Source organism: Gambusia affinis, linkage group LG18 (assembly GCF_019740435.1).
Source record: "Gambusia affinis linkage group LG18, SWU_Gaff_1.0, whole genome shotgun sequence".
In the NCBI taxonomy this organism is placed as follows: domain Eukaryota; kingdom Metazoa; phylum Chordata; class Actinopteri; order Cyprinodontiformes; family Poeciliidae; genus Gambusia; species Gambusia affinis.
The window spans coordinates 9,269,730-9,287,379 of NC_057885.1; the positions used below are offsets into that span (position 1 = coordinate 9,269,730).

The window sequence follows — 17,650 nt, forward strand, 5'->3', positions numbered from 1 at the left end:
AATTTCATCAGGAACATGTCCAATACACTAATTCGACTGATTAAACCTTCTCTGAATTATTTCTCAATGAGTACAAATTAAAACGCTGGTCTGATTTGGAGATTGTATTTATTTATTAATTATTATTACTACTACTACTACTATTTTTAAGACATCAAACTCTAGTTGTAAACCGTCTTAATCTCCTAATCTAAACGTGGCGAGCGCTCTTCTCTCTTTGTGAGGTTGCTGGCCCTTTAAGATAGGGAGAGGACAGGATGAGCCCATACCTCACACCCCCCAATCCTTCACCCACCCTCCTCCTCCTCAAACACATTGTTCTGCGGCTGCCGGCGAGAAACCGGTTCCCTCCCGCTGCTGCTGGTCAACCAGCGGAGCCGCTGACAGACAGACAGACTGATCCACCGTTTGACGGACAGATTGACAGGTAAAGCGACGGGCTAACGGAAACGCGCCCACCGCCGTGTCTCACCGGCGGCGCATCCCTGTGCGGGTCCAACAGTTCACAGAGGTGGAGACAAAGACAGAGGGCAGGCTGGCGAACCGACACGCGGACACGGAGACGCTATGAGCGAAGGCACGCGCCATGGGAGCGGAGGACGCGCGCTCAGGTGAATGATAGGCATACGCACAAGCAGAACAAAGACAGCCCGGCTGTCATGTCTCCGCCGTCCGTGAGTCCGTCTCCATCCTCGCGGATGCTGCGCTGCTGTTGTCATGGTAACCATCTCAGTCTGAGGTCACGATGAAGAAGTGGTAGGGGGAGATAGGGACGTGTTTGTTTGTTTATTTATTTATTTAGCTGCTTATTCTCTCCGTCTGTGTTTCCTGTTTGCTATTTACCTTTAAGCAAGCACGTGACATCACCAAACTGTCAATCAATCATACGGGATCAAATTCCGCAGGTAGGCTAATAGTCACGTGGCGTTTCTTCTTACGTCAGTAGGTTAGCTTTATTGTTGAAATATTGAGCTTTTTCTAAAGAAATAAAAGCGACGTTTGGTCTACAATTAATGTCAGTTGTCCAACCTTATTTATTTAAATGCAATATTTATTAATATAAAAACTTCTTGTAAATAATTTTTTAAAGTTACAACCTTTTTCTAGCTGACGTTCTGGTTAATGTTGAACGTTTGTTTCAGACAGTGTTATTTTATATGAAACTTTAGTTTCATTTACCACCTTTCCATCAAAATGTAAGCGATAAGAATAAGTTTCACTTTCATTATTTTATTTTTTATTTCATGCTGTTTTCTGCCATTCGTGCTTTGCTTGAATTAATTTTAGGAAAGAAAAAAAACACACAGAGAGCTCAGTTTTTATTTGCGCTATTGATGACATCTTGATTGTTGGTTTTAAATATCAAATTGTAAACAAGGTTTCTATGGGAGAACCTGTTCTCTTTTAAATCAGCTGGTCAACAGGAAGAGCGTGTAGGAAGGAAGCAGACTTCCTCTCACATAGACACACACACACACACACACACACACAGCTGCTTTTGTTTCGCCGTGTGTGTGCGTGTGTGTGTATGTGTGTGTGTGTATGTTTTTGAGTGTGTATTAGTCTCTAAGTGTGCGTGTGTGTGCGTGTGTGTCCTACTTCCTTCCTTTGTTTGACGGCTTCATCCTAAAAAAACACAAAGAGTTGAGACAATAAGGCATGCTGATATGTTTTGAGGGGGGTGCATGTCGAGAACAAGTACAGAATAAAAGAGACATTTTTAAAAAACACAAACATGAGGAATAAACAAAACTTAAACACCAGAAAGGGTCGACAAAAACAAACAACCAGTAAAAGTAAATTGTCTGTTTGTTTCAGAAAACAGAACATAAACATGTGCCTAAAGATGAAAAAAAAAAACATTTATACTTTATGGTATAGTGTTTCATTTCTTTCCCTTTATTTAAATTTTTCTTTCCATTACAGATTGAAAGGTCCACTTTTTTAAAGGCCATTGAAACCTTCCATCATTTGTCCACTTTGATTCCACAGATTATGCGAGAAATCTTTGACAGTCATATTCATATTCATGTTCCAAACTCAGAGCAAACAGCAAAAGGGAAGTTGAGTAATAAACTTGTGCGATTTTGAGCGGTTTCTCACAAACCAAGCAGGAAGTCTGACCTGGTTCTGACGGCTTACTAATGATCCTCTGTATCAGCTGTGGGGAATGACCCACAGTACTGCACACATCATTCAATTAGAGCAGTCAAATTTACCAAAATCAATGAAATTCTGTTTGTCAAAGAAAGACAAACAGAATTTTCTTAAAGCCATACAGACTAAGTGAGATCATGTGTTTTTGTTTTGTTTTTAAAAAAATGTTTGACCTCTCTTAATGGCTGCATGTCTTGTAGATCTAGGCTTTTTTTTACATGTTCACTTTTTGTCAGTAAACTGGGTTTCTGTTGTTAATTTATGGTTTATTGTGAAACATGCAGTTTTTGTTTTTTTTACTAAACTTCTCTGGATGGAGAATCCTGACTGGGTGGAAGGATTACTCATTTTCCTGAGTGGAAACAGAGCCTTAAAAACACATTTTTGTTCTTCCTTTTACACACCGCGTCATGCTGGAAACACAAGCTTCAGCATATTTCACTGAGATTTTGCGTCGTAGAGAGCATAATGCATAGTTTCAAATTGGAAAGACAACAATGCAGGGATTTTTCTTTTTGTCTTTTTTTTTTTTACAAATGAAAATGTCGGTTGAAACACATTTTGCTGTTTCTGAATGAGCTTTTATCTAAATGTGTTTAACGTTACACCATTAAACTCTGAAGTAAAACCACTGTGCCCTCTGTCCAGGTAGCCCAGTGCTGAGGTGCGCCGGCTGGTGATTGGTGGTTACCATGGTGCCCAGGCCATCGTCCGGGGAGCTATGGGGGCTCCATCTGATGCCCCCGCGGATTCTGGTGGACTGCTGCCTCCCCAATGGTGATTTTCTGTTTACCTTTATGTTTTTATTATTTTTCCAGTGTGTGACATATCTCTGTGCCTCAAACATGAAAATAAACTTGAATCATCTAATCATATATTTGAATCTGGTCTGTAGTGTTGTGTTTATTCAGCATTTGTTTCCTGCATGCGTCACTGATGTGTTACTGCACTATTTGCAGTGTGTTCCTCTTTTTGTTTTATGCATTTTTGCTTTTGCTTTGTTTTCTTGTGGTCAATCTTTGTATTTCTTCACCAGGGATGATGGTGAGCCTGGAGTGTCTCAGAGAAACTCCTCTCATCAGCATAAAGCAGCAGCTCTTCATCGAGGCCAGGAAGTATCCTCTCTACCACCTGCTGCAGGTACACCATCTTCTTCTTCTCTCTGCACACCCTCCTCTCTACCTGTGATGGACTAACGCTCTCGCTTCTGCCCTCTAATTGATTAGGAGGAGTCATGCTACATCTTTGTGGGCGTGACCCAGGAGGCTGAGCGGGAGGAGTTTTACGACGAGACGCGGAGGTTGTGTGACCTGCGACTGTTTCATCCCATCCTGAAGGTCATCGAGCCGCTGGGGAACCGAGAGGAGAAGATCCTAAACCGAGAGATCGGTAGGACCGGCCGCTCCTTTCTCTGCGACATCAACACTCCTCTTCCAAACTGACACTTTGTGTCCCGTTCAGGCTTCGCCATTGGGATGCCGGTGTGTGAATTTGAGATGATGAAAGACCCAGAGGTTCAGGACTTCCGCCGCTCCATACTGAGCGTGTGCAGAGAGGCCATGGAGGAGAGAGAGGGGGGCGGGGCACACACCCAGGCGCTCTATGTTTACCCCCCCAACGTGGAGTCCAGTCCTCATCTGCCACAACATATCTATAGCAAGCTGGACAAAGGTGCTGAACCGCTTCTGCTGCTGGGTTTGGGATCCAGTTGGAACTTTGACCTGGGTTCTGTAACGGTCTCACTTCCCTCTGAACTGATTTCTGCACCCATGTTTGTTTCTGCCCAACTCTCTGCCATCGTTTCTCTGATCTGACGTGTTTATGTCATTTTGCAGGACGGCTCATTGTGACCATCTGGGTGATTATGTCTCCATCAAACTCCAAGCAGAAATACACTTTAAAGGTACATCTGGTGAATTATTTATTAATTTCTTTTGTGAAACAGTTTTGTTGTTGTTTGGATTTTTTTTTTTTACTAGAAATGCACCAAAAAATCAGTTGCTAAAAATAATTGTCGATTATGACAAATTTAATCTTTTTTCTGTTCAGTGAAGTAAGAGAGCACTAAAACTTTGCACCAACAGTCTGGAGGTTGGTGCAAAGTTTAATATTTAATATTCCAATATAAAGACATTGTGACTGGTCATAAAATAAAATGATGTTCTCAATGGTGATGTACCTTCTATTGTTATATTAAAGAAATATTTATCAGCTAAAGTTGGTGTCATTTTAAAGATTTACCAAAACCAAAGATTGTAAATCTACTGAAAGAAATGTTCACGGTAATAAACATTTGTTTGGTAGGACTGGATGCTCTGATATCATGGAAAGAAAACAATTTTATGATGTAGTGTTTGATGCACAACATTAATTGTAATAAATGTGTGACTGAAGTGAAATTACTTTTCCGACGACATTTGTTGTGCGTTTTATAAATAAACTGATTTGAGTTGATTGAAGTTAAACAGAAAAAAATCTTTAAAGGTGTCAGAAAGGCTAAAGGCAGACTTTTCATTCAGTTACATTATTGTTATTCATGACTCTGTATCTTAAAACCAGCTTGGAGTCACTGAAAAATCATAGCACATAATAATTGACCATGTAGATTATAGTCTAGTTATAATGGAGGGTGTAGGAGAGAGGTCAAAGGTCTCTAGTAGCACATGAACAAGTGTTATTCATTTGTCTCTGGAGAACTCTTAATACTTTCTACAATACTTTCCACTTTCTTTCAGCTAGATTTTGTTGGACTTTGCATGAATTTGAACCTTAATGATTGTTGCATCTTGACTTCATCACAGATTGTTTTGGAGCATCTTTAATTAACCAAAAGTTCAGAAAGAAGAGGGTTAAACCGGATCGTTTTGGGACCTTCCATGTTACGTTTGTGTCCAGGTTAGCCACGACAGTTTACCAGAGCAGCTAATCGCCGAGTCCATCAGGAAGAAGAGCCGATCGATGCACCTGTCCCCTCAGCAGCTCCGCCTCTGCGTGCAGGAGTACCAGGGCCAGTACATCCTTAAGGTACACCTGGCTGTCCCGCCTGTCTCTTGTCAGCTGTCTGTCAATCTACCTGCCCACCTGTCTGACTCTCCATCCACCCGTCAGTCAGGGTCCAAGAGAACCAGGACCAGTACATTCTCAAGTTACACCTGGTTGTCTGACCCGTCCATTTATTAACCTCTAGACATTTCTGTCTCACATCTCCAACTGCCTCACCTGTTTTGCGTCTCTTCGTCCAACTTGTTCCTCTGTCGACCGAGTCCGTGCTACTCACAGGTGTCTCTGTTTGTCCCTCAGGTGTGCGGCTGTGACGAGTACCTGTTGGAAAATTTCCCCCTCAGTCAGTATAAGGTAATCAGTTTAACATTTTCAGACTGTTTTTCTCTGGTTGTCCAGATTTTCACCTGTCCTCCCTCCATGTCCGCAGTACATCCGCTCCTGCATCATCGTTGGACGTCTTCCTCACCTAATGCTCGTGTCCAAAGACAGCCTCTACTCTCAGCTTCCAGCCTCGGGTTTCGTCACTCCTTCCTACAGGTAGAAGTTATCAGTAATGTATAACGGGGACAGATAGAGGTGTGCTGCAGGTGTGAGGTTGACGAGGTGTGCGTGTTCTAGTCGGAGGACGCCCCAGCCGTCTCCCTGTCCAGGAGGAGGTGATGGATCTCCTCCTCGCTCCCTCTGGGCCTTTAACACTCTGCTCAGGGTGCGACTGCTCTGCGCCACTTACGTCAACGTCAACATCCGGGATATTGACAAGGTGCCCATTCTCTGACGAGTGTCAATTTACCTATCCTCTTTATTCGTCTTCTCTCTTTTTCTATCCTTCTATGCTCAAAGTCTATTTTTAGAAATCAAAATCAATCATCATTGAAGATCAGTCATTTGAGTCAGCGCCATTTCCTTGTTCTCTGTCTGTTGTCGTCCTCCTTTCTCTGTGTCAAAATGTGGGGCATTAGTAAGATTTGTTTCATTTGTGTTTTTCTGTCTAACACTATTCCTCAGCCTCCTTTAAACCTATTCTCATCTCATCATTATATGTTCTCCTCAGTGTAAACCCACTGCCAGAAAATCACGGATCAATGCCGCTGAATATGCCTGATTTATATCTGCAGTAAAGCAGTTCACGCTAAACACAAGCTAGCACAAATTCGTGAAACAGATGCAAGTAATAGACTCACAGTTGTCCTCGATCCAAAGACAGCAGGTGATCAAAGAGAGAGAGGAAAATGTTCTCTTTGCCACTTTCAGCTTCTAGCAGGATCAAGGCACTCCTCGAAACTGGGAGAAAAAAGCTCACTGTAGCAAGGAGGGATCATGTTTTGGATAGTATTTATACATCTATAAGGGATGTGGATGCTCTTAATGCGCAGCAACAGAAAAGCACTGTGAAAAGACAGTGAAACAAATCACAGTGATGAAGTAAAACCAACTGGTTTCAGCTTTGGGATGACTGGTTGAGTCTGCCCAGTGCTGGAAGTTCAGTCAGGTTCCTTCTCAGTAGTCGGCTCAAAGCATGCAGGAAATTATTTTCCTTCTGTCAGTTACACTCAGTACATAAAATACTTATCGGTGCTCAAATCAAAAAGTTTGTGATATTAATTCAAATGATCTTATTTTCAGAGAAATTAGTTGTATAAATATCAGGCAGATGAATAAGGTTTTTGCGCCACAAGCACATATTGGTATTTCCTCTAGTTTATTATTTATTGTTTTCAAAATAATAATAGTTAAGTTATTTTTTTTCTAAATGCTTGAATAGTGCATGATTAAAAAGTAAGCAAAGTATTCTGGAACAAAGAGACACAATTTGCTCAGTGGTGCAGTCAAAGTAACAGATCCTCCTTTCGTTTGCGGTTTCAAACTAAATGGATTCGCAGACTCTGTGTTGCACTCATTCAGGATTATCTTTGCCATTTAGACCATTAACACACAGATGTCCTGTAAACCTTTGTGAACCACCTTGAACTTTTCCTTTCTGTGTCCACGCTCTTTAAAAAAAAATTAAAAATCCTGTCCTGTGTTTTAAATCTGTCCTCCGCTGTGTGTCCTTCCTCTGTCTCCTCAGGTTGTCTTTGTGTCTTTCCTCTCATGTTTTCGTCACATGTGATCACTCACAGTCAAGGTACTTTGAACATGTGAAGCTCAGTGTTGTGATTCTGCGCCTTCTTGTCTCCTAGCAGTAGTTGTGTGTTACAGTAAGCAGTGTCTCTTTGGAGGTTAAACGTCTACGTGGACATCTGTCTAGACACTGCCGTTATTACACTGAACACAGGGGTGTATATATAACCCCACTATGTTTAAAGAGTTCTTGAAACTGGTGTGTTTCTCTGCCATTTGGAGGTTGCTCTCACCTGGCCTGTGTGTTTGTGCGTAGATCTATGTGAGGACGGGTATCTATCATGGAGGAGAGCCGCTGTGTGAAAATGTAAACACCCAGAGGGTTCCCTGCTCCAACCCCAGGTAACACAACCCATCATGCTCCACCAAACGTGAAAAACACACTCTGAACCCCTGTCTGACCTGCTACTAGCCATCTGACTCTGTGTACCTGTGTCCAGGTGGAACGAGTGGCTGACCTACGACATTTACTTGGCGGATCTTCCTCGCTCGGCAAGACTTTGCCTGTCCATCTGCTCTGTGAAGGGAAGGAAAGGAGCCAAGGAGGTAGGAAAGGATAGAGGTGTGCACATGGTGAGAGGGAAATTATTTAGTCATTCACCTGACTGGCCTTCCTCTATCCGTCTCCTCTTGTAGGAGCATTGCCCTCTGGCCTGGGGGAACGTTAGCCTGTTTGACTACATGGACATCCTGGTCTCTGGAAAGGTGGCTCTGAGTCTCTGGCCCGTCCCCCACGGCCTTGAAGACCTGCTGAACCCCATCGGAGTGGCCGGCTCAAACCCCAACAAGGTGATCGTGTTGCTCGGCTTTCAGGCCACTGATCTGACTGTCTGATCAGTTAATAATCAGTGATTCAACAATGACCGATGGCTGACCTGGTCAACGGTTCGGGCGCTGTGATCTGCAGGAGACCCCCTGTGTGGAGCTGGAGTTCTCACGATTCAACCAGACAGTCGTGTTTCCTGATGAGCAGCAGATTGAAGAACATGCTAACTGGACCATCAGCAGAGAGCTGGGCTACAACTACTGCCATGGACTGGTAACTCAGACCGAGCTGCGTGGACTGAACTTAGAGAGTCTGTACAAAATTGGATCTGTGTTTTACCAGATCATGCTGCCAAAAGTCTGGTGCCGTCTGTATTTTTCTCCTTTATGCAAACCTGATTTTTTTTCAACCTCTCATGTCTGTCTTAGAGTAGCCGCCTGGCCTGCGACAGCAGCGTTTCAGCCACTGATGCAGAGCAGCTTCGCTCTCTTTGTTCCAGAGATCCTCTATATGAGCTTTCAGAGCAGGAGAAAGACTTCCTCTGGAGACACAGGTGGGCTTTTTATGCCTCGATACAGTCATTTATGTCTAGATACTGAGATAATAGAAATGCACTTCAGGGACTGTCACCATCATCACTATTTGTGTCTCTTCTTTTATGCTCCGTTCTGATTATAAAAGCTTATTGTTGAGAAATTCATGAACGCCTGTAGGAAAGATTTGTGATCTTTAAGGCAACATATGTTGCAATATATGCAATTCTGCTTTGATGCTGAAATGGTTCAACCAAGTTTTGCCAAGAAGACCATTAATAACATCTCAGAGCATCACAAAGGTTTGCTGCTGGGCTTGAACAGTCTGGATGTGACTCTTCATTGTTGGTCCAGGGTTAAGCAACCTTTCATTTCTTTTAAAACCAAAAAAAAAAAAATCTGCAACTAACACAAATATAGTTGCATAGTATAATCTACTATGTTTGCAGAGGTTATAAAATTATCTATTCATTATAGATTCATTATAGTTGTCAGACAACATCACTTGTTCTAGTAATTTACATAAAATAAAAGTGAAACAAAGTGTCAGAAATTCATCAGTTTTTCCTTTTCTCATTGCAGCGTTATTTTTCTGATTTACTGCTTTATGTATATGTACGTGTGATATACCTGTTGCTGCTTCCGGGTCTGATTACTTTATTGTCTGTCTCTACCTGCCCATGTCTCCCTGTCTCTGTCTGTCTCTCTGCAGACATTATTGTTTAAACATCCCAGAGTCTCTGCCTAAGCTGCTTCTCTCAGTCAAATGGAACTCCAGAGACGAAGTGTCGCAGGTATAAACTCATTGTCACGATCCGGGAGGTTCCTCCACATCCGGACTGCGATGTATTCAATTATTTAACAAAGCGAGCGCAATTTGAGAGAGGAATCAGGAGTCGGGCTGCAGCTGCTCAGCCAAACGCAGCTCTGACTCCAGGCACATGGCCAGGTTCCTCTCAGTCACAGGCAGCCAAGGGAAACGAAGCCATCAATGCCTTTCCTGTGACTGAATAACTCCGTGGTTTGAGGAAAAAACTGACATAAATAAGTTTCATACTCGGTGTTGGGCTTTTGTGTTTGTTCTGTTTTGAAATCTGAGTCAGCGTAAATTATTTTTCTATTCAGTGAAGCAGCTCAAGGGGGGTAGAGTAACCAGAAATTGAATGGTGCAGTAAAAGTAATCCAAAAAGGTAAAATTTTTACTACTGGCGCACTTGTTACGCAAGTAAATGTAGCCAGTTTATACCCTCACATCTTCTTAGCAGTACTTGGGGATTTCAATTTAGTAGCAAAGGGGCAATATTATGTTAAATCAACCTTTGGAGCTTTAGCTCATGCTATAATATTATTCCTTCATCAAAAACATATCCAGAGTGTTGCCTTGATTCTTTCATGCACATTTAAGAAATCCTTTAATCTCCCTTGGCAACCACTCAGTTGTGTTAAATGCCTGGGTGGACTGAGCACCGCCTTCGAAACGAAGCTCCTCCTCAGAGCTGCAGTGTCCAAGGTTCCAAGCATCCGCCTCACAGATCAGCCCTCCCCGACTCAGCTCCTTCAGACTAGCCAGCAGCAATTAGCAAACACCCGGCAGAACTGTGCATCAACTTAGCTCATTATACAAGGTACTTCATGCTGGTAAAAAAGTTGTCAAAGCATTGATAGGGAAGCGCAGTTGAGATGACTTTCTGAAGGCAAAGTTTCAGAAAGAGCAGGACTTTCTTAAAGAGACGGAGACCCACTTTTGAGGTGCTAAATTGCAAAAGTCAAAAGAAATTTGACATAGACAGCAGTTTTATAACAGATGAAGGTAACAGTTATTTGATTGTGCTATAAAATGGTGCTACTGCCCCTTCAAATGAAATTGTGTGCCAAAATGGTTCACATCCTTTTAACTTGCATCATTTGTCATGTTACAACCACAACTTGGTATTTAATTGGAGTTTCATGTGATGGTTTTATGTCCATGCTAACTCTGGAAGAGCTGTGGAGAACAATTAGCTGTGTGGTACAAAACTCTGGCCAAGTTTGGAAGAGCGGCAAGAAGAGAGCCATGACTGAATGAGACCAAAATTGAAACTTTTGGCCTAAACGTGTGGCAGAAATTGCTCATCTGCACAACGTGAACAAGTTTCCAAGATGAAACACGGTGGCGGCATCAGCACGCAATGATGACACGTTTCTTCAGCAGAGACAGAGAAGCCGGTCAATGTTGGTGGGAAAATGAAAGGAGATAATCATAAATATTCATGTGTTCTTTCTCAAACTGTTAACATGAAAAAATGCCTAATTGCGCATCTCCTAAACCATTTGTTTTGACTAAAGTCCAGCATATCTCCTCTTCCTCCTCAGATGTACTGTTTACTGAAGGAGTGGCCACTGATGGAGCCAGAGTCCGCTCTGGAGCTGCTGGACTGTAACTTTCCCGATCCGATAGTCAGAGAGTTCGCGCTGCGCTGTCTGGTGCAGGGCTTGACGGATGACAAGCTGTCACAGTACCTGCTGCAGCTTGTACAGGTGAGCTGAAACTCTCACGTCGGCTGCGTTCTTTATTCAAAATGCGAATGCAAACCTGATCCCTGGGTCTGCAGGTGTTAAAATATGAGATGTACTTGGACAATCCTCTGGCTCGATTCCTCATCAAGAAAGCTCTGACCAATCAGAGGATAGGACACTTCTTCTTCTGGCATCTGAAGTCAGTGTAAATCTCCTCTTGTTAACCTGAGCTGATGTGTATTAAACAGATGAGCTAGCTGCCTTTGCATTCAGTTTGACAAGCATTTGATTTGACGAGAAGTCTTTTCACAGGTCAGAAATGCACAATAAGACCATTTCCAGAAGGTTTGGCCTTCTGCTAGAGGCTTTCTGCAGAGCCTGCGGCATGTACCTGAAACACTTGAACAGACAGGTGAGCATCCAGACACAAGTTAGCTCTCAGACATCTTGACTGGCCGTGTGTGAATTGGCTTTCATTTACTAGGGTAATATCTGATCACCAGAGTTGGGTTCAGTGGTATTTTGGGAATTAAAAGGGACACATGCAGAAAGTCTCTAAAGTTGTAGTCAGAGGGAAGTTACTGATAATCTTTGGGTGGTTCAGCAAAATAGCAGGTCATGGTAGAAATTCAGGAGACCCTTTTTGTCTAAAGTCTCAAAAGAAACCCCTTCTTTAAACAACCTCTTGTTCATAAATAATGAATCAAGGCTCCCATGTCCCACACACATTAGCTTTCATAAATTAAGCTGCAATCTCTGAAACACAGGAAGCATGAAGCAGAGCTCAGTGGAGACCATTGTGTGTTAAAGTCAAAGATTTATGAGCTTGAAATGTTCAAGATTTTTCCTGTTCAGAAGTTGTAGCGATAAAAATGTGTGTAATTCTGTCCAGTGGGGAATGGAAAAGTCCAGCAAATTTATAGGCATAATAATTTCCCCCTTTGGAGACGTCATTTAAATCAATGATGGATTTCAGCTTAAAGGATACAATGAACTTAAGATATGGGCAGAGATAGTTTTAAAGTTCCTCGTCCTCCTGTCTTGTTCTGGGTCTGGTTAAATGCATGGCACTGATACAGGGTTTACAAATAGAGTTTGGTTATTTAGAAGGAAACATGTTCTCAGGTGGAGGCCATGGATAAACTGGTGAATCTGACGGACACGCTGAAGCAGGAGAAGAAGGACGAGACTCAGAAGGTATGAAAACAAAAACCAGCATGTTCTTTTGTTTAATTCCTGTGCCTGGTTGTTGACGTGTCACTGTGCTTTAATTGCTGGGAAGACTCAGATGAAGTTCTTGGTTGAACACATGTCGCGTCCAGACTACATGGAGTCTCTGCAAGGATTTGTCTCTCCACTAAACCCAGTTCACCAACTGGGAAACCTCAGGTAGCAAACTAATCAAGCTACCAACTAACTAAGCCACAAAATGCAAAGATAACCCCAAACTCTTCCGTTGACCTATCAAGCTAACCAATAACAAAATGTAAAACAAATTGTGACACTTGCAGGCTGGAGGAGTGCAGGATCATGTCCTCGGCGAAGCGCCCCCTGTGGCTAAACTGGGAGAATCCCGACATAATGTCCGAGCTACTTTTCACCAACAATGAAATCATCTTCAAGAACGGAGACGGTGACTACCTCATATCTACTCTCAGCATCGGTTTCACTGCAACATGAGCTGAAAGTGGAGCTGTTGGGACATTTCTGGTAACGCGGCCTGTTCTGTTCGCATTGCAGATCTGCGTCAAGACATGCTGACGCTGCAGATCATTAAGATCATGGAGAACATCTGGCAGAACCAGGGCCTGGACCTGCGGTGAGAGTCGGTGGCGTCGGAGGAAGTGACATCAGTGGCGACGAACCAGGAGTGTTTGTGTGTTGCAGAATGCTGCCGTATGGCTGCCTGTCCATCGGTGACCGTGTGGGTCTCATTGAGGTGGTGAAGAACAGCTATACTATCATGCAGATTCAGTGCAAAGGAGGCCTGAAGGGGGCGCTGCAGTTCAACTCCAACACTCTTCACCACTGGATCAAAGACAAGAACCACGGAGAGGCGTCAGTACTCCTCCATCTGATTGTAGAACTGTCCTTTAACCTGGACAGTTCTCCATCCGACTGTTCTGGATGAACATTTTCCAACTGTTAGTTCTCCTTATGAGCATCAAGCCTTTTGACTCGCTTGTCTTACCTGTCTCGTAGGTATGATCGGGCCATCGACTTGTTCACCAGATCCTGTGCAGGTTATTGCGTTGCCACATTCATCCTGGGAATTGGAGACCGACACAACTCCAACATCATGGTGAAGGAGAACGGACAGGTGAACCTCTTAATCCTCCTCTTCACTTCGTCTTCCCTTCGCTCACCGCACTGACGATTATTCCTATCCCTTCAGCTGTTCCACATCGACTTCGGTCACTTCCTAGATCACAAGAAGAAGAAATTTGGCTACAAAAGGGAGCGTGTGCCTTTCGTCTTGACTCAGGACTTTCTCATCGTCATCAGTAAAGGCATTCAGGAGTCGACAAAGACAAAGGAGTTTGAGAGGTCTCGTCTGGTCCTCGTCTGTCTGCAGCTGCTCCTGCTGTCTAGCCCGTCTCACCGGTGTTTACCTGTCTGTGGTGCAGGTTCCAGGAGATGTGCTACAAAGCTTACCTGGCCATCCGACAGCACGCCAGCCTCTTCATCAACCTCTTCTCCCTCATGCTGGGCTGCGGCATGCCTGAACTGCAGAGCTTTGATGACATCGCCTATCTTAGGAAGACCCTTGCATTAGGTAAAATTGGAAGGATAGATTTGTGAAGAGAGAAGACAGGAAGAATGACGAGAGAAACTGAGGTTAAAAGTGAGCATATCAGTAGAGGAAAGTAGAAAAAATGAAGGTTGATCAGAAGTGTTACAAAATATGGAAATGTGGCATTTGGAAACATTTTGAATGGTTCAGTTCAGGGCAACTCAGCTACTGTCCAAAGCAACCTGGCAACCTGAGTAACCTGGCATGTACAGGTTACTCAGGGACAACTTGGACCGAGAACCAGTCCGCCTTACATTTCCTGAGATTGACAGATCAGGGACACACTATTGGAGCCGATCCAGGTTTTGGGTTTATGTTGAATCTGTGGAAAGTAGATTTTTAGACCAATCGGATGACGTCCCACTCTAGTTTATCTAGAGTTTTGTTGATGTTGGTACTAGAAGAAATATCTTCCAGGACTCAGACTGATGAAGGGATCCTCAGGTGAGGTTGGACTAAGTTTTGGGTAACTTTGACTAGGACCTTATTGAAAAGTCTTCTGAAAATCTGGTTTGAACAACATTGAAGTTTCTAGCATAGACCACAGAACTGAAGGTGTGTTGCACACACAACTCACTGGTCTTGAAAGCTGTTGTATTTTTATGAGATTACCTGGTGAAATTAAGTCCAGAGTAATGCTTAGGGGGTGACAACTAGCTTTAAGGTTACAATGTTTTTGTTGGCTCTTTTCAGGCCTTTCAGAATAGAGATGATAATTTTTAATACATGTGAAAGTAGTTAGCTTTACCTTTTACTCAACCTCCTTATATTTGTTGTGAGGAGTTGTTCAAATCAAAGTAAGTACGGTTCATTATTGACCAGATTTTCTGTTCTAATGACTAATGATGTAAACAGAGAACTCATCAGATAAGTGTAAAAACAAAACAACTTTCACTAAAAAAACAAAAGGTTCTTCTAGTGCAGAAATCCAAAAAGCAGAGAACTAGAAGAAACTAGACCATACAGTAAAACTGTAAATTCTGCTGTCTCACCGTGTTTTCTTTCCCCCAGAAAAGAGCCAGCAGGAGGCGCTGGAGTACTTCACAAAACAGATGAACGATGCTCACCACGGAGGATGGAGCACCAAGATGGACTGGATCTTCCACACCATCAGACACATGCCCAACGAACACTGACACACGGAAAACACTACACACACTGGCACAACGCAACGCCAGACACACACCATTACACATCAGCACATAGCATAGAGTTCTGCAGACACGTACAGATCAAACAGTATTATAGATCATATGAATCCAAATATGCAACCCATCAGACACAGGTAGCAAACACACACACACACACACAGATTTATACAAACACAAACATCTAAAGCACACTTGTGCTTGTTTTCTGCACTAATCTGGTGATGATGATGGATTTACTGAATGCAAGTTGTTTGCATCACCTCATGATGCTGTTGGGAGAGTTGCCATAGAAACGCTAATCTCTCAGGTGCAGAGGTCAGAGAAGGTTGTGAAGGTGCCAAAGGCATGTGGAGGTAGAGAAAGTAACGGTGATGATGTCAACCAGTCTTCTACGTGATGCAAGAGTCGGCCAGCCGGCTCTGCTGCTGTAGCTGCAAACTGAGTGAGACTCTTTTTAGCGTAGCAAACATTTAAACAGAACTTTAAACAGAACTGCAGCTTTATTGATACGTGGGAGACGAACACTGTGGTCACTGTGAAAGCAATAAAAAAAACAAAACCTCTGATAACAAATCAGTACTTTGATGATGACAATCAAGGAGTTCTGACAGAGAAGAAGGCGGAGCTGAGTCCTGTGCCGTGAAGCAGCTTCGATAAAGAAACTTTAACACCAAATCCAAACATCATAATGTCCAACAGATTACAGCCCATTAGGAGGCTGGCTTTTATTTTGTCCAGGCTTTCTGATTGTGAAAACTGGTGGAACTGGAACTAGTGAACCAATCACAACCATGAAGAAATATTTTATTCTGTTTCATAGTTTCCAGATGTCAGATATTTTACCTATAAACATGTTAGGTCAAAAATACTTATTAGAAATAACTTGGCTCTAAAGTGTTTTAACTGGCATGATTTTACTGTCCTGAAAAAGCTTTTTTGTAAATTTATACAATTTTAAAAATTATTAACAGTATGAAACCACTATGGTGCATTCTGTCCCCATACACTCATTTGTTCAGAAATATTTTGAGAATTTATCAAAGACCCTTAACTAAATCTAAGTCCTGACACTTGAAAAGTTGTCAGGAACTAGCAGAAATAATCTAGTAACCCAATCTAGCATTTCCAGAATTAGTCACCATGGTGATAAACCCAGATAAAAAGAACCGGCTTCCTGATACCAAAAACGCAGAGCTTACTTTCCAAAGCCACTAATCCTGCTTCCCGGTGCAGGCCTCAGATCGGCTGTGGATGGAGTCAAAGTGGAGTTTGTAAACATTTCATATATGGTATTTATGTTCATTCATCTGCTGCTTAAACAAGTATTATCCATCATTTCTTGTCGACATCTCTTCAATCTCTTGGCATGTGGATTTACTTTGATAATTTATAAGACGTAAATTAACGTGTGTTAACATTTTTTCAACGTACACTCATACCTTATTATGAAAACAGCTGCATTTGGAATCATGCAGCACTTTCATTGTACAATTCCAGCTAAAATTGTGAATGTTAAAAGTTTCTCTCGTAAACGTTTACTTCTCACATCTCACATTTGGTGACACACACAGCCTAGCCACATTGTAATCCTGGTTCACGGAGAACCAAATATAATCTGAGCATAAGTTAGAAATTTATCCCCAGACAAGATGATGAATTGTGAGGTTTTTTTTCCTCCCCATCAGTACAAGATTACAGATCACAGATCAGAATGCGACCTTTTGATGAAGCCTCTTCAAACTCTCCCGTGATTCGTGACGACCAAAGCTAAACATGGTCAGATGAATAAATTTGATTGTGGCATTTTTGGGCCAGTAGTTGTATATTTGATAAAAGTGAAGCCCAGGTTTTTTTTTCTTTTCTTTTGTTTTACAACAAATGACCACTCATCTCCATCAACCTTTAAAATCTATAAACTGGCCACATTTTTTATTTGAAGAAAAAGGTAAATAACTTCATTTAACAGCCAAAACCATCGAGTTTTTAAATTCAGATTATTGATAATTTTACCTTCCTCATACAGTTTTATTTATTAATTTCTGGTGTTCAACGTTTTATAAACGTCATTCACATCTTGCTTACTTCAATGTTCAAATGTAATAGATTATCACGTCACTGTGTTAGAGTGAAAATGACGAACAGATCCAGCTGGATTTGAATTGCACTTGTTTGCTTTGTTTTCTTTGTTTGTTTGTTTTTTTTGTACAGTGCCCTGAGATGACTTTTGTTGTGAATAAGCACTGTCTAAATAAAGTTAATTGAACTGATTCAGTGTTGTGTAGTTTCATAAAAAGAATCAGTTAAGTCTAATTAGACCATTTGATTGACTTCAGTACTTTAACTTCCCATTTGAATGTACTGCCTGATGATCGCTCATGATTTTACAGTTCAGTGTTTCACCATTTGAATTATTTCCAGAAGTTGATTTGATTCTTGAATAATGATACAAAATTAAATTGATCATTCTTGAAAGAAAAAAATAAATAAAGTATTTTTGTAGATTTATTTTTTTTTATGTCAAATATATGCCAAACAAATATTTAATGTATGTATTTTAGCAACCAATCACAAGCTGTCAGCAGCCGATAATGAACTATTGGCTGCTTGGTTGTTGTTTTTTTTGTTTTGT

At 42.0% G+C, this 17,650-nt stretch overlaps 1 protein-coding gene across 3 annotated transcripts; it reads left to right on the forward strand.

The window, feature by feature from the left end:
• The first annotated feature begins 305 nt into the window (after nt 1–305).
• LOC122820582 (phosphatidylinositol 4,5-bisphosphate 3-kinase catalytic subunit alpha isoform-like) lies at nt 306–17,279 on the forward strand. Of its 3 annotated transcripts, none has more exons than XM_044098135.1 (29): nt 306–427; nt 503–611; nt 2,806–2,934; nt 3,194–3,297; nt 3,384–3,546; nt 3,619–3,828; nt 3,993–4,060; nt 5,053–5,181; nt 5,458–5,511; nt 5,588–5,697; nt 5,779–5,920; nt 7,538–7,623; nt 7,722–7,827; nt 7,918–8,070; nt 8,189–8,320; nt 8,476–8,600; nt 9,293–9,374; nt 10,933–11,097; nt 11,172–11,275; nt 11,389–11,488; nt 12,202–12,273; nt 12,359–12,465; nt 12,588–12,709; nt 12,817–12,895; nt 12,964–13,134; nt 13,279–13,396; nt 13,472–13,623; nt 13,704–13,852; nt 14,882–17,279. In XM_044098135.1, the coding sequence occupies exons 3-29, from the start codon at nt 2,850–2,852 to the stop codon at nt 15,004–15,006; spliced, it is 3,213 nt and encodes a 1,070-aa protein (XP_043954070.1). In that variant the 5' UTR covers nt 306–427; nt 503–611; nt 2,806–2,849; the 3' UTR covers nt 15,007–17,279. The 3 variants fall into 3 exon arrangements, with proteins under 3 accessions (XP_043954070.1, XP_043954072.1, XP_043954073.1); XM_044098137.1 differs by having other exon boundaries at nt 2,810–2,934; XM_044098138.1 differs by lacking the exons at nt 11,172–11,275; nt 11,389–11,488.
• The last annotated feature ends 371 nt before the right edge of the window (nt 17,280–17,650 follow it).

Bases quoted from the DNA above. Each gene is read 5' to 3' on its own strand.
- LOC122820582 (XM_044098135.1), top strand. From the start codon at position 2,850: ATGGTGCCCAGGCCATCGTCCGGGGAGCTATGGGGGCTCCATCTGATG. The intron at 3,298-3,383 runs GTACACCATCTT...CTAATTGATTAG, and splicing joins CTCTCTACCACCTGCTGCAG to GAGGAGTCATGCTACATCTT. The intron at 7,624-7,721 runs GTAACACAACCC...ACCTGTGTCCAG, and splicing joins GTTCCCTGCTCCAACCCCAG to GTGGAACGAGTGGCTGACCT.